At 38.9% G+C, this 12003-nt stretch overlaps 6 protein-coding genes across 6 annotated transcripts; 1 reads left to right on the forward strand and 5 right to left on the reverse strand. All coding sequences in view use genetic code 12, as the record gives it.

The window, feature by feature from the left end:
- Window positions 1-13: 13 nt before the first annotated feature.
- Window positions 14-2617, reverse strand: ESC4 (Esc4p; the record flags this gene model as incomplete). Its single annotated transcript, XM_036810383.1, has 1 exon — window positions 14-2617. One exon carries the CDS (start codon window positions 2615-2617, stop codon window positions 14-16), a length of 2604 nt encoding a protein of 867 aa, XP_036666925.1.
- Window positions 2618-3040: 423 nt separating this feature from the next.
- CLB2 (B-type cyclin) lies at window positions 3041-4522 on the reverse strand (the record flags this gene model as incomplete). The annotated part of the gene is made up of 1 exon (XM_036810384.1): window positions 3041-4522. One exon carries the CDS (start codon window positions 4520-4522, stop codon window positions 3041-3043), a length of 1482 nt encoding a protein of 493 aa, XP_036666926.1.
- A 2952-nt stretch (window positions 4523-7474) lies between these two features.
- On the reverse strand, window positions 7475-9607 carry CPAR2_214050 (uncharacterized protein; the record flags this gene model as incomplete). Its single annotated transcript, XM_036810385.1, has 1 exon — window positions 7475-9607. The coding sequence occupies one exon, from the start codon at window positions 9605-9607 to the stop codon at window positions 7475-7477; it is 2133 nt and encodes a 710-aa protein (XP_036666927.1).
- A 242-nt stretch (window positions 9608-9849) lies between these two features.
- Window positions 9850-10419, forward strand: APT1 (adenine phosphoribosyltransferase; the record flags this gene model as incomplete). Its single annotated transcript, XM_036810386.1, has 1 exon — window positions 9850-10419. One exon carries the CDS (start codon window positions 9850-9852, stop codon window positions 10417-10419), a length of 570 nt encoding a protein of 189 aa, XP_036666928.1.
- A 23-nt stretch (window positions 10420-10442) lies between these two features.
- CPAR2_214070 (dynein light chain) lies at window positions 10443-10850 on the reverse strand (the record flags this gene model as incomplete). Its single annotated transcript, XM_036810387.1, has 2 exons — window positions 10443-10696; window positions 10829-10850. The coding sequence occupies 2 exons, from the start codon at window positions 10848-10850 to the stop codon at window positions 10443-10445; spliced, it is 276 nt and encodes a 91-aa protein (XP_036666929.1).
- Window positions 10851-11276: 426 nt separating this feature from the next.
- Window positions 11277-11960, reverse strand: CPAR2_214080 (cyanamide hydratase; the record flags this gene model as incomplete). The annotated part of the gene is made up of 1 exon (XM_036810388.1): window positions 11277-11960. One exon carries the CDS (start codon window positions 11958-11960, stop codon window positions 11277-11279), a length of 684 nt encoding a protein of 227 aa, XP_036666930.1.
- Window positions 11961-12003: the final 43 nt, after the last annotated feature.

Here is a 12003-nt window from a genome sequence, read left to right on the forward strand (position 1 = left end):
TAAGAAACCTTGTTTACAATTCGAACTCGTCAAACTTTTGTAACTTCATGGCAAAAATCGATTTCACACACCAGTCCCAACTAAGAACCATTGCGTTGGTGTGGTTCCTTTTGAAACTAGTGATAAGTTTTAGGTCTTTAGTCTTATTGGCGATCAATATAGACACTTTCTTGCCATTGTAACTGCAGCTACAAATTGGAGTCTTTTTTGTAATTGTAGCTGGCACTTCCTCAAACTCTTTAAGTCCATGATCTTGCAAAATTCTCGAAATGACATCAATCCCCCCATTCAAGTTTTTACTAAGATTCAAGCTGATTCCTTGCAAAAGATTCCCACGAGTGTCATTTTTCAGCAACAACAGTTGTAAATTTTCGACACCCAAGTCTGCATTTGCCAAGGGATTCACTTTATCCAAGGCATAGTCATCAATTCGATACAAGCTTAAAACGTCGCCGTTATTCTCAGCATTTGCCAACACATCGATAATGAATGAAGGATGAACAATACGATCAACTTTACTCAAGCTTCTCAAAAATTTCTCAGTTCGTAGAATTTTGGGTGCAATTAATGTATTGGGAGTGTACTTTGACAAATCAGTGATTACTTTTATACCAATTGATTGTAATTTGGTGTAATCGCTCTTGGATAATTCGATATCTTGTTCACAACCGGTCATGATGGCGATAATGCTACATTCATCTGTGCGTGGGCGTTTCAAATCGGAGCTATCAACGTCAGCTTTGGAGTCATTAGTTCCCTGCAAATGTTTCCGTTTAGAATGTATTGTATTTTCTAACTCATTCATGTAACTCTCCATCTTTTTGCTGCTTTTGGACATTTTCAAATAGGCATTTAAGTCACTCATGTTGTCATGCAATTTTGCCGCTGCTTTTTTGGCCGCTGATCTTCCTCCATAGCGGGAGTTGAAAACACCAGGCTCATCAAAATCATTGGGTGTTTTGGGTGAATTGATTTCGGCACTGATGTCAGACTTACTAGGGGTGCCATTAGGTGGCGAGTTTATACTCATCGCATCGTCGTCGTCGTTCTCTGCCTCGGCTGGTTTCTGTGCAAACTTTATCAAATCACCGCTAGATGTGACTTCTCTCTTGGCGGTGGATAATGGTGCCGGATGAATCAATTTTCTTGATTGTGTACTTTCATCCTCGCTCATACTATCATCAACATTGCTAGTGACATTTGCATTGTCTGCATCGGGTTCGTCCAAATGATCACTATTCAAATGTGCTCCACCAACTAGTGGTTCCATCCCCAAGTCCAGGTTGCCAAAGTTTGTATACTTGGCATCGGTATGATCAAGTTTCATCCATTGAACAAAACAATCTTCCAACCACATGTGATTCACTATTTTAACCTCTGGTTTACCATCCATACCAATCCATTTCGACGTAGCTGCATCATATTTCTTACCTTCAGGTTTGGCGCAAACAAGAAAATCATTATCTCTAGTCAATGTTTTGGTGAATGTTGCACCCATCAAAGTTATCAATTTCGACAAGTATGCTCTCGAGTCACCACTATAGTTGGAAATGGAGATTTTCAAGTTTTTAAATTCGTCAATATGTTTGGATGGGATCGGGTAGTAGAGGATGTTTGAGTTTAATGGCAACACCCATTTCTTTGTAACAATAATGGAATATAACCACTGCAAATTTGCAATGATGATGCGTTTGTTTTGACGACTCTTTTGGTAAGCTTCACCACTGCGATATTTTCCAAGATAGATATCAATATCCTCTTTGTGGGTGGTGGCAATTACACCACCGAGTTTCTCGATCAATGCTTTGATTGAGTTTGCAAGTCTTTGAGAAAGGTTAAAGTCAGAGCAAAGGTAAAACCGCTTACCCCGAAAGTAATCAACTTTTGCGAACGATTCGCTGTCAGAAGATCTAGGCACGGAGTCATTCAATATCGGTGCACTGAAATCATTTTTGATTTCATTCAACAACTCACCCGCTTGATCACTAGCGTTCATATCAAAAGAATCCGAATCTGGAAGAACATAACTTTCTTCATCGAGTTTTCTTCCCATTACCAAGCAATGGTCTATCCAATGAGGCAAGACAATCTTGATATCCATAACAGGGTCTTTGCAGTTGGAATCGTGAACGAGACTAGATGCAATTATTGATTTTTCATTCGTCATATCCATTGCTATCAAATGAGTGGTGTACTTGGATAACACGTCCAAGTAGTTGCCTCCAAAAGCTTGCACTGCTGCATATATGAGCTCTTTATCCCCCTGAGGCAAATTGTCAGCACAACAAACAAAACAGTTTCTGAAAAAGTAGTTAGGGTTGGGATTGTATGACTTTATTGGTAACATCATGCTTCGCTCTACTGAATCGTAAATCCATCCTGGGGTCACTATTGGGATCATGGACTTTTGTGCTTGTGAATACTCGATAAAGTTAATGGAATGGGTGATAATATGTGTGATTGATGGTGGATCAAAGTAATTGATTGAGTTGTCAAATTCATCCTTGGAGTAAACTCTGGTTGCATTGTGTCTGTTCAAGATTGCTTCAAGCTGAGCAGCTTCCTTGTCATCCAAGTCAAGGGACTTGATGATGAGAAATGTGTAACCTTGGAACATGGTAAAGAAAAAAACGCGTGTGGTGTAAAAGCTTTCTTTGGGGAAATGTATGCGTAGGTCAAAAGTTTTTGCAAAATAGCCTCAACAGATATAGTCCCCTCCAAATGTAGTTTTGTAATGTGCCAATTATTAGCTTTTATTAACCAGTTATGGTGGCAACCCCAATATTGTGCTGTGGTAGTAAAGAAAAATTGTTAGCTCTATTTTGTTTACATTGTGAGGAAAAGAAATGACGCGTATAAGTAAAATGGTTCACGTGACTTTTCTTCAATTCCATTTCTTTACAATTCCCTCTTCTAGCTAATATGGATTATATTACTATACAATCGAATGTGGGTTTTATTCAAAACAAACAAGATTTCAAACAAGAGTCGTGGCGTCATTAAATATTAGATGTCATCATGTCATGGGGTATGTATTTTCTCAATTATCTACTTCAATCGATAACCGATGAGTAGATAAGTTTTCATCAAACAAATCTCTGCCTTCCAATTGAAACTTTTCCCCCCATTTGCGGCACAATGTACTTGCTCTCATGAATTTTCTCATTGCATATTTTTTGAAAAATTCATCGTGCTCAATGGGTGAGATGATGTATTGAAACATTAACTCCACACATTCCCTCATATCGTTGATACGGTAGCCTCCACTATAGTGAATCAAGTTCCCATTCCATACAGGTATTTTCCCCAATATTAAACGCGACAAATACATGGCCAGGGCACAACACAAGGATGGTTTCATTCCAATAAACTTGTAATCTATAATGGTGATTTCCAAAAGGTATTTCCCCAATGTTCTTGATTGCACGTCATAATCATCTGCCTTGGATATCCTTCGAAGGAAATTCATTGGGTTGGGGTAGTTCAAGTCAAAATTTAGGACTGTCAAGATGTACTTTTCGGCTTGCAAGATTTCTTCAACCAGGTATGATCCATCTGTGAAAAAGGCGTAATTTTTAACCAGTGGTGAAAACACTTCTTCGTATTTTGCTGCAATGAATAACGAGCCAGTGGCCAATAATTGCAACTTGTCTATTTCCACAGCCTCAATGGACATAAATCGGTCCATTATATTAATGGCAAGAAATAATGACTCTGGTAATAACTTGAACTTTAAATGCATTTCAACTAGCCAATCAACTAAAATTGATCTCATTTTGGGTTTCAAATTCTTTTGTTTGTAAAGATATTGAGAGTCAGGCAACATCCGTTGTTCCAACTCGTAAAAGTATGTAAATATATCATTGACGTATTCACTAGCCATTAATGGGTCATCATAATCCTCTTCGTCAAGGTCCTGCCACTCATAATCTATCAACCGCGATTTTTTGTAGGTTGAGGTGGATGCAATGGTGTGTGAAGATGCTAAAGGTTGAGGTTCGGGTATTTTCAATTTTTCGACCAAATTCGTTGATGATTCAGTTGCTTGTCTTTTTTGTGGCAACCGTGATGGTACAAGTAAAGTAGTCTGTTGTGGTTTCTGACTTGCATGTACTCCGTCAGGCACAATAGGTATTACTCTGTTGGTTTTGGTTTGTAAAGGTTGAACCTCCTTGGCAAAAGGCTTTCTTTTCTTCAGTGGTTGTAGCTGCACCTGCACCTGCGCTGACGAGGGTGCTGCTGGTTTGAGGCCACTGCTATGGTATTGATTAGAAACATCACCCAAGTATTGACGCGTTGATGTGGTTGTGGTTGATTTTGTCATCACCGATTTACTCTGCTTTGTGGAGGATGCCGATGTTGGGGGCCTATTTTCTTCGTATTGATCTTGAGTTGAGCTTTCAATGGGTTCTTGTGATGATCTATCGTGTTGTAGACACAGCTGTTCAGATAGGCTTTTTGCCTTTGTTAGCTTATAATCGTTTTCATTACTCGCAGAGTGTGTAAATGTGGCTTGTGGCATATCAATGCGGGGCAATGTATGAAGTTCGTCAATGCTTTATTATGATGATGTAGCAAGAGGAGACACTCTTGCTAATCTTTATGAAATGAACGGGTGATATGAAAGTTTAAACTCGAGTACCGATGAGTGGATTTGTAAATGCCAAAGTCGAAATGTTGAATGACTCGGCTATGCAAAAACTTGTAAAGTATGGGGTCAGCAGTTGAAAATGTGACTGACTTGGCGAATGCTAGATTAGTTGATTATTATGGTGATCTGCTGACGAAGAAAACCTGCTCGTGATTATAAGATTCTCTTTCAAAACTTCGAGAAATGTTAACAATAATTTTTTTTCTGTCTCCTTAGAGCGTGTGTGTGTTCAAAGTGTCGTCTTTGGGTTTGTGAAAAGTGTCTGATGTTGCTTTTAAACGAGTCTGTGAAACAAACACTAAGGACTTATCGAGGAAAAGCGATTGGTGTTGGTTGTCGAAAATTGTAATTTTCAAAAGGCGGGCTTGTGGGCAGATTATAATTTCTTCTATTCTATCTGCTTTGAAACGAATGTATGAGTTTTTGTTGATGCCTGTTCACCCGAATAATTATACAACACAAATCACGACTTGGCGCAAAACAAAAGGGTTGGTGGAGGGAAGTTGCAGGCGGGATTACTCGTGAGCTGTAACCTAAACGTAATGCAGTTGATGAATTATTATGTAGGATCTTCGTGAGTAGTGGTACTTTATAAAAAAATGAAAGAAACTAAAAAGAAAGGGATGATAGCAACATTAAGTAAGGATATATTGTTGATCCTACAATGCATGCAAGTAACTAAAGATAGAACAAAAACAAGGATACGATTGTTTTCAAAAGAAGCAGTCATGTTTGGGTGAGTGAGAGGGTTATGTAGCGGGTAGTATGCTGCATGCTTCTACCTTTTTGTTTTTCATAACACTATTGTTTCAAACCTTCGGTGGTACATAATGCAACCGTTTGTGATACTTGCTTCTTGGTTACATGGTTTGTAGAAAAGAGAAGTAACCCAAGTAGGTTGAAATTATAAACAAATGATGAAGAAATATTTAAGTTTGTGTTTTGTAGGTTGGGTATTGTTGTGGTGAAATTGGGTTACAGAGTTGAGAGAAATGTTACACAATTCAACAATGGCCAAAGTAGGTTTGATTATGTCATAAGTTCAACAACACAAAAGGTGCGAGGAGGGAGGTGGTATCCACAATTTACACTTCTTGGGAGATAGTGCTGAGGAGCATGGAAAGGATCATGTTGCGCCTAATGACACGATGAGCTTTTCTAAAATTAGCGCAAGAGTGATCATCAAGTGCATAGGTCATCTGTTTCACTGCACGCTCTAAACAACCACATATATATATATATATATAAACATAGACGTCAGAGTAATAGTGAATTTATTTAGCAGAGAGATTTCGAGATTGGTAATTTTTTGTTGTGTTTATGTTTACCATTATTCCTAATTTGGGGGGAGGATTCGCTGCAGATTGGCTTAAAAAAAAAAAGTAAATTTGATTTTGTGAAACAAACTTTACTTTCCATTGTCAAACACTTTTTTTTAGTCTGTTTACTATCCAAGCACTTATGTTGAGAGAGTGTTTCTTGCCTCTTTAATTCTTAGCAGGGACAGGACGATATGCCAAAATAGGATGAGAACATGCAAAGTATTAACGTTCTATAGTTGCTGTTTTCTATTTTAAGGTTGCTACATTGGATTCATTAGTAATGGTTCAATAAAGGAGTAACGCACGAATGTGAGTACGGGAAATGTTGCAAGACTCGATGTGTGTCGAGCATGTCGTTTCCGACATGTAGTTACAATCCCTCATCAAGCGTGAAATCTCTTTCCAATTTTTTGGTCTGTTCAAACAAGTGCATAAATCCGAAAAAAAAAAAAGAAAAGAAGAAATAGGAATTCTAATCTTGCGAACAAGCCGCAGTCTCATCAAACACAATAATCACGTTTCAGTTTGCAAAAAAAGATGAAATTAATCAAAAGGACATAAGGCTTATATTCGACTCGTGTCATTTCACAAAATTGGAATCTGAACAATAAACATCAAAAAGTGGTAGAAAAAAAAAAAAAAAACAAAAACAAAAAACAAAATGTTTGCATACAATTGAGGGCGCGATTTTTTTTATGAAATTTTACATTTCCAAAATAAACAACCTATAACCCACTGTGAAAACTAAGACTTACGGTATTCCGGATACAGTGGTTTGTTCAAAGTTGAGCCGTAAGGACTTATAACCTTCATCAACAGCTTTAGAAACTCAAGCAGTGTCGTCGTGGTTTGTGCTTCTTAATGTTCTGTGACGACACTCGTGCTTGGCTCAAAAACTATTCTGCTTTGAGGGACCTCCCTCCCGTACTCGCTATGTATCTTGACCTCCAGTGCCGTATGCAATTTAGCGCCTTACACGGGATCGTACTCATACTGGGATATGTAGGGATACTTAAGTATCACCGAAAAACGTTTGGCTCAATCATCGAAAAAAATCATGTTTTGTTCACGCGTCACTATAATTTTAGATTTTAACTTACGCAAAGTTTTGGTCCTCTTCCTCATCATCAGCGCAGTCAAATAACATTGTCTAACCAATTTGTGTAGCTTTCTTCTATTGTGGATTAGAATTTGACTGTTTTTAATACACCCCGCTTTGCTTCATCTAATGCATAAACTATTTCATCTTCGTGGGAATATCTCACTCTCAATTTAATCGTCCCATACTTTTGAAGCGAAGAAGCAGACACTTTTTTCCGCAATTAGACTTCGTCTAAGAGGAGAGGGGTAGAGGGACACAAGACTCAGAAAAGGAAGCGTTATTTTATAGTCGAACTAGCCCTATTTTTTACATCATCAAATTAATCCTGCGTAAAATCGTAAAGGTTTTCATAGTTCTACAGATTGTCAAAAAATTTCACAATAGTTCTCGATAGTATAATCAGTTAGCTGGGGTCATCAACGTAGGTTTACTTTCAATTTCAGTTACCCAGCCCCTGTTGGAATTAGTATAGTCACGATTGGCCAGACACTTGGTGCATAAGCATGTAATTTCGAGATCATCTACGCCAGAACAAAACTGCAAGTGCTCTGGGATTGAATCCTGATCACCATTCGAATAAGTTGGCAAGATACGGGGGTCACTATTGCTCTTCAAACCCTCCTTGATGGATATAACCGTTGATTCTTGCACGGTGCCACCCCTTTCAGCACCAACTTGTGCCTCGAAAGGTGGTGCAGCATACGTTTGCGTAGATTTTTCAAAGCTTGCTCTACGATCGTTGGTCTTTGAGCCATCATGTTGTCGATAATAGCGATCATTTTCGGAGTCATTAGTCGAGGGCGTGGAATCAGTTTGCGTTTGTACATTTATATGGGGCCCTTTATGATTTGGTAATTGCTCATGGTGACACTGTTGAGGTTGTGACACTTGTCCCATCAGGCCATACTTATCATCTGATTTGAAATTGGTCCGAGGAGGATGATGCCGTTCTCGATATTGCAGTTGCGATTTTGTTTTACTGTGGATAACAGGGTCAGTTGATTCTCCAGAACCAGCAAGCTTTTCTCCGTTTTCTTGACTCTTTTCCCAAGCTCGTGCCTTATTCTTTAGCTCATTTATATCGTTGAGTAAAGTTTCAATCACTTTGAGGTTTTGTGCTGGTGTACCATCCGTATGTGGGTAGTTCTGTTGGTTATGGTCGCTATCGTACCCTTTTGCTTTCAATGTGTTTTCATGAACAAGCAGATCTTTGTTGAACCGTACTGCAAATGCACCATTTTGGTCCTTTGACCCTGATACTCCTTCGTTTCTCGTTACGTTATCGGGCATCAAATTATGATCGCTGTATTGTTTATGCAATGCGTCTGCAAGATCTTGCGCCTTGGAGCTACTCTGATTGATATTCTGCGACTTGGTACGCTGTTCCGCTCCAAATGTTCCTTGTGGTGTTGCTTCAACACCAATCTGAGATCGCATCAAACTTGGTAACTTTTCTGAGATAACTTCTTCAAAGAGTTCTCGTATCCTTTCAACGTCAAGGGCTCTACTATCCAGTTCTGATTCACGACTTGCCTGTGACAGACCTTCATTTCCCCCGGATCTAGTTTTCCCCATGGGTGCTCGTGTATTTGCAAATTCACCATCAAAATGGCTTCGAAGATTGTGCTGCTTTTCTCTTGTTTCTTTTCCCTTCAAGTCTCGTATGTGCTGTTTCAATTTTCTGATTTCCACTGCCATAGAATCAATCATCTCGCACCACTTGTCGCTATAAGCTATTGATAAGTTTAAAGATTTTCTTAATTCAGCAATCTTCGTATCTCGTTTTGCAATAATGGATGCCTGCATCGTTTTATGTTTAGTCAACTTCTCATTTTCAATTTGTAAATGGTCCAATTTTGAGTCTTTTGAATCAAGAGTGGTTTGCAAGCGCGTATTTTCCTCTTTCAAGCGTGAGCTCTCTTCTTTCAAGCGTGAGCTCTCTTGTTTCAAGTATTCAATCTCCGTCTTCCAATAACTTGCATCCTTTTGAGCCTGTGCACAATCAAGTTTCACACTTTCCAACTTTTCCATCTCTTTCTGCAACCGAAGGTTCTCCTTTCGATAAATTTCATTCTTTTCAGCATCTCTATGCAATTTTGACATCTCCTCTTCCAAGCTATTAATACGTGATGTCGGTGACCATTTGTATTTTCCACTATCTGTAACTTTGTTTTCTGTTTTCACTGGGCTTCCTCGTGCTGCTCTTAACCTATTTACCAGCTCGGAATAGTTTTTGGTGGGAGAGAGAATTGACTTTTTTGGAGAACGTTGAGCTTTCGGAGCTTGTGAGTAGATATCCGTGAAAGCTCCCACACTAGGACTGGAAAAGCTTGAATACCTTTGTTTACTTGACTTTGGTGTTTTAGGTCCGATTGAGGGACTAGGATTTGATATCTCATCGTCAAAATTGAGTCCTTCATGGTACTTTTTCTCCTTCAAGTCCATTGAAAGGTTGTCCAACGTAGTTGGACTTATCGGATTCATGGAAGGACTTGCACTCTTTATTCTCTTGAATGTGTCCAGAGAGTCCATGATGACAAGTAGTAGTAGTTGTTGTAACTTTGCTGAGTCCTGCTTTGATGTTGTTGAATTTTTTTGAAATCTTTTGCGCTTGTGTTGACATTTTCCTTACGCGTCAGTTCAGTGTAGTAAATTGAATAAAGCTGCAGTGTCGCAAATCTCATGTTATCTTCTGACATAACTTTTTTTTTCCCAAATTTTTTTCCATCTTCTCCTCTCACGATCCTATCTCCCTGTACTGATTAGAGACTACAATGTCGGACAAAGTGAAAGAAATAAGCTCCTTAGCAAGAGAGTTGAAAACTCATTTAAAACAATTCCCCAATTTTCCCAAGGAAGGGATTCTTTTTGAAGATTTTTTACCAATATTTGCAGAGCCTGATTTGTTCAACAAATTGATTACTGCCTTCAAATTGCACGTGGGCCACAAAAAAGTTGATTATGTTATCGGGTTGGAAAGCAGAGGGTTTTTGTTTGGTCCAACTTTGGCCTTGGCTTTAAATGCTGGATTTGTACCGGTTAGGAAGCCAGGCAAATTGCCAGGACCAACTTATCAAGTTGAGTTTCAAAAGGAATATGGCTCAGATGTGTTTGAGCTTCAACAAGATGTCATTCCAAAAGGCGCAAAGGTTTTGATTGTTGATGACATCTTGGCAACAGGAGGGTCAGCTTATGGTGCTGGTGAGTTAGCTCTCAAAGCTGGTGCTGAAATCGTGGAATTTTTGTTTGTTATGGAATTGGATTTCTTGAAAGGCAGAGATAGATTACATGCACCAGTGTTTACATTATTTGGGGGACAAGAAGAAAAATTTAAAGATTCATAGACATACATAGACTACCTCCTCTTTTATCCACTTTTGAATACTAGGAATGCCAACTCTCCAATGTAGAAATAGACGAAATAACCTTGTTCATGGGTGACATAGCTTCCAAAACTTTTCCCGACTATCACATGCCAGGTTGGACCATAGACTTGATCTAGCTCCTTCTTTAAAAATGCAGCAATATCCTTTTCAAGTTTGTAGTTTTGTATAGCTTGATCGGCTAGCTCGAATATCTTCAATTGTATATCTTCCGCCAAATCGGAAGCTTTTAATATTGCTAAATATGATCTGTGGACTTTCTCCACTGGTTGTGCTTCACCATTTCAAAACATTTCGGGCACACCCATGAGAAAGCACATTGAATTGTTAATAAAGCTGATCGCGATCTCTTCTTAGGACTTCAACATACGTGCGTTGTCTTGCTCGGACATTTGTGTACTTAGGTAGGAGAAAGTAAAAAGTGTGGATTTTTTTTTTTGTTTACAGAATTTTTGATCAATCTCTCCGTTCTTAACCACCATCGCTAATCTGTTTGCAATCATCAATTCTCTACAATGAGCGGAACTCACATCTGTCATTACAAACAGTCCTTTACAGCTTCATATACTGTAAACATGTAACCGTGAACAACACATCATACTCCACAACATTATTATATCCTACTATGCAATAGGGTCTTTTGGACTTGTTGGCACCGCAGGAATATAGCCAACACTCCAAACGGACATAAGCTTGCTATCTCTATCATCACACAACCTATTGGCCAAGCTCCAAAACAATTGAGCCAATTAGAACTTACTATTGAACCAAAAAAAAAGGTGTAATTGCATTGCTTTCACTACAATAATGTGCCCTACTTACAACTTCTCGTATTTTACCTTATTACCCAAAACACTGTCTCTAAACTCGGTCACTCCCAAGGAACTAGTGTGGCCCCATGGTTTTAATTTATTTTCGTTATCAATAGCTCCACCAAAGCATGTAGCCCATCCTTCACGACCATACTTTTTATTAACGGCATCTAAAGTATCGAGATGGATCAAGTTGGTATTTGCACCGATGTTGTCCAAAGTGGTAGCAATTTGTAATATAAGCCCCAAGGTAGTAATGTAGCCGCTTTCTCCTAAATCTTGGTGCCTAATGATTGCTTCGCTAACAGCTTCAGCGTAATCCTGATTCTTAGTTTGGTTCAACACCAAATCACGGGATAGCAAACCACCATAAAATTCGAAGGACATTTTTGTAGCTTTCATGTTTTGGTCGGTAGTTCCAATGTCGTGCAATAAGCTGGTTACAAACACCACCTCATCATCAAGGTTCCAATCAGGGAATTGATCCTTGATTATAGCCCTCGAATACAAATACACACGCAAGGAGTGGTTAAGCACCTTGGTTGGTAATTTCTCTTGTGCATATTCAAGAATATATTGCGAGACTTTGGAGTTTGGCAAGTCAGTGTTGAGTTGTGGGGTAGGTGGTTTTGGGTTTGGGACTGCTTTTGCAACATCCCTTTCAATTTTTACAAATCCGTATTCAGACATGATGATTCCCCTAAGCAAAATGTGTGTGAGTGAGTGAGTGAGT

Source organism: Candida parapsilosis, contig 005809, assembly GCF_000182765.1.
Source record: "Candida parapsilosis strain CDC317 annotated contig 005809".
Lineage (NCBI taxonomy): Eukaryota > Fungi > Ascomycota > Pichiomycetes > Serinales > Debaryomycetaceae > Lodderomyces > Lodderomyces parapsilosis.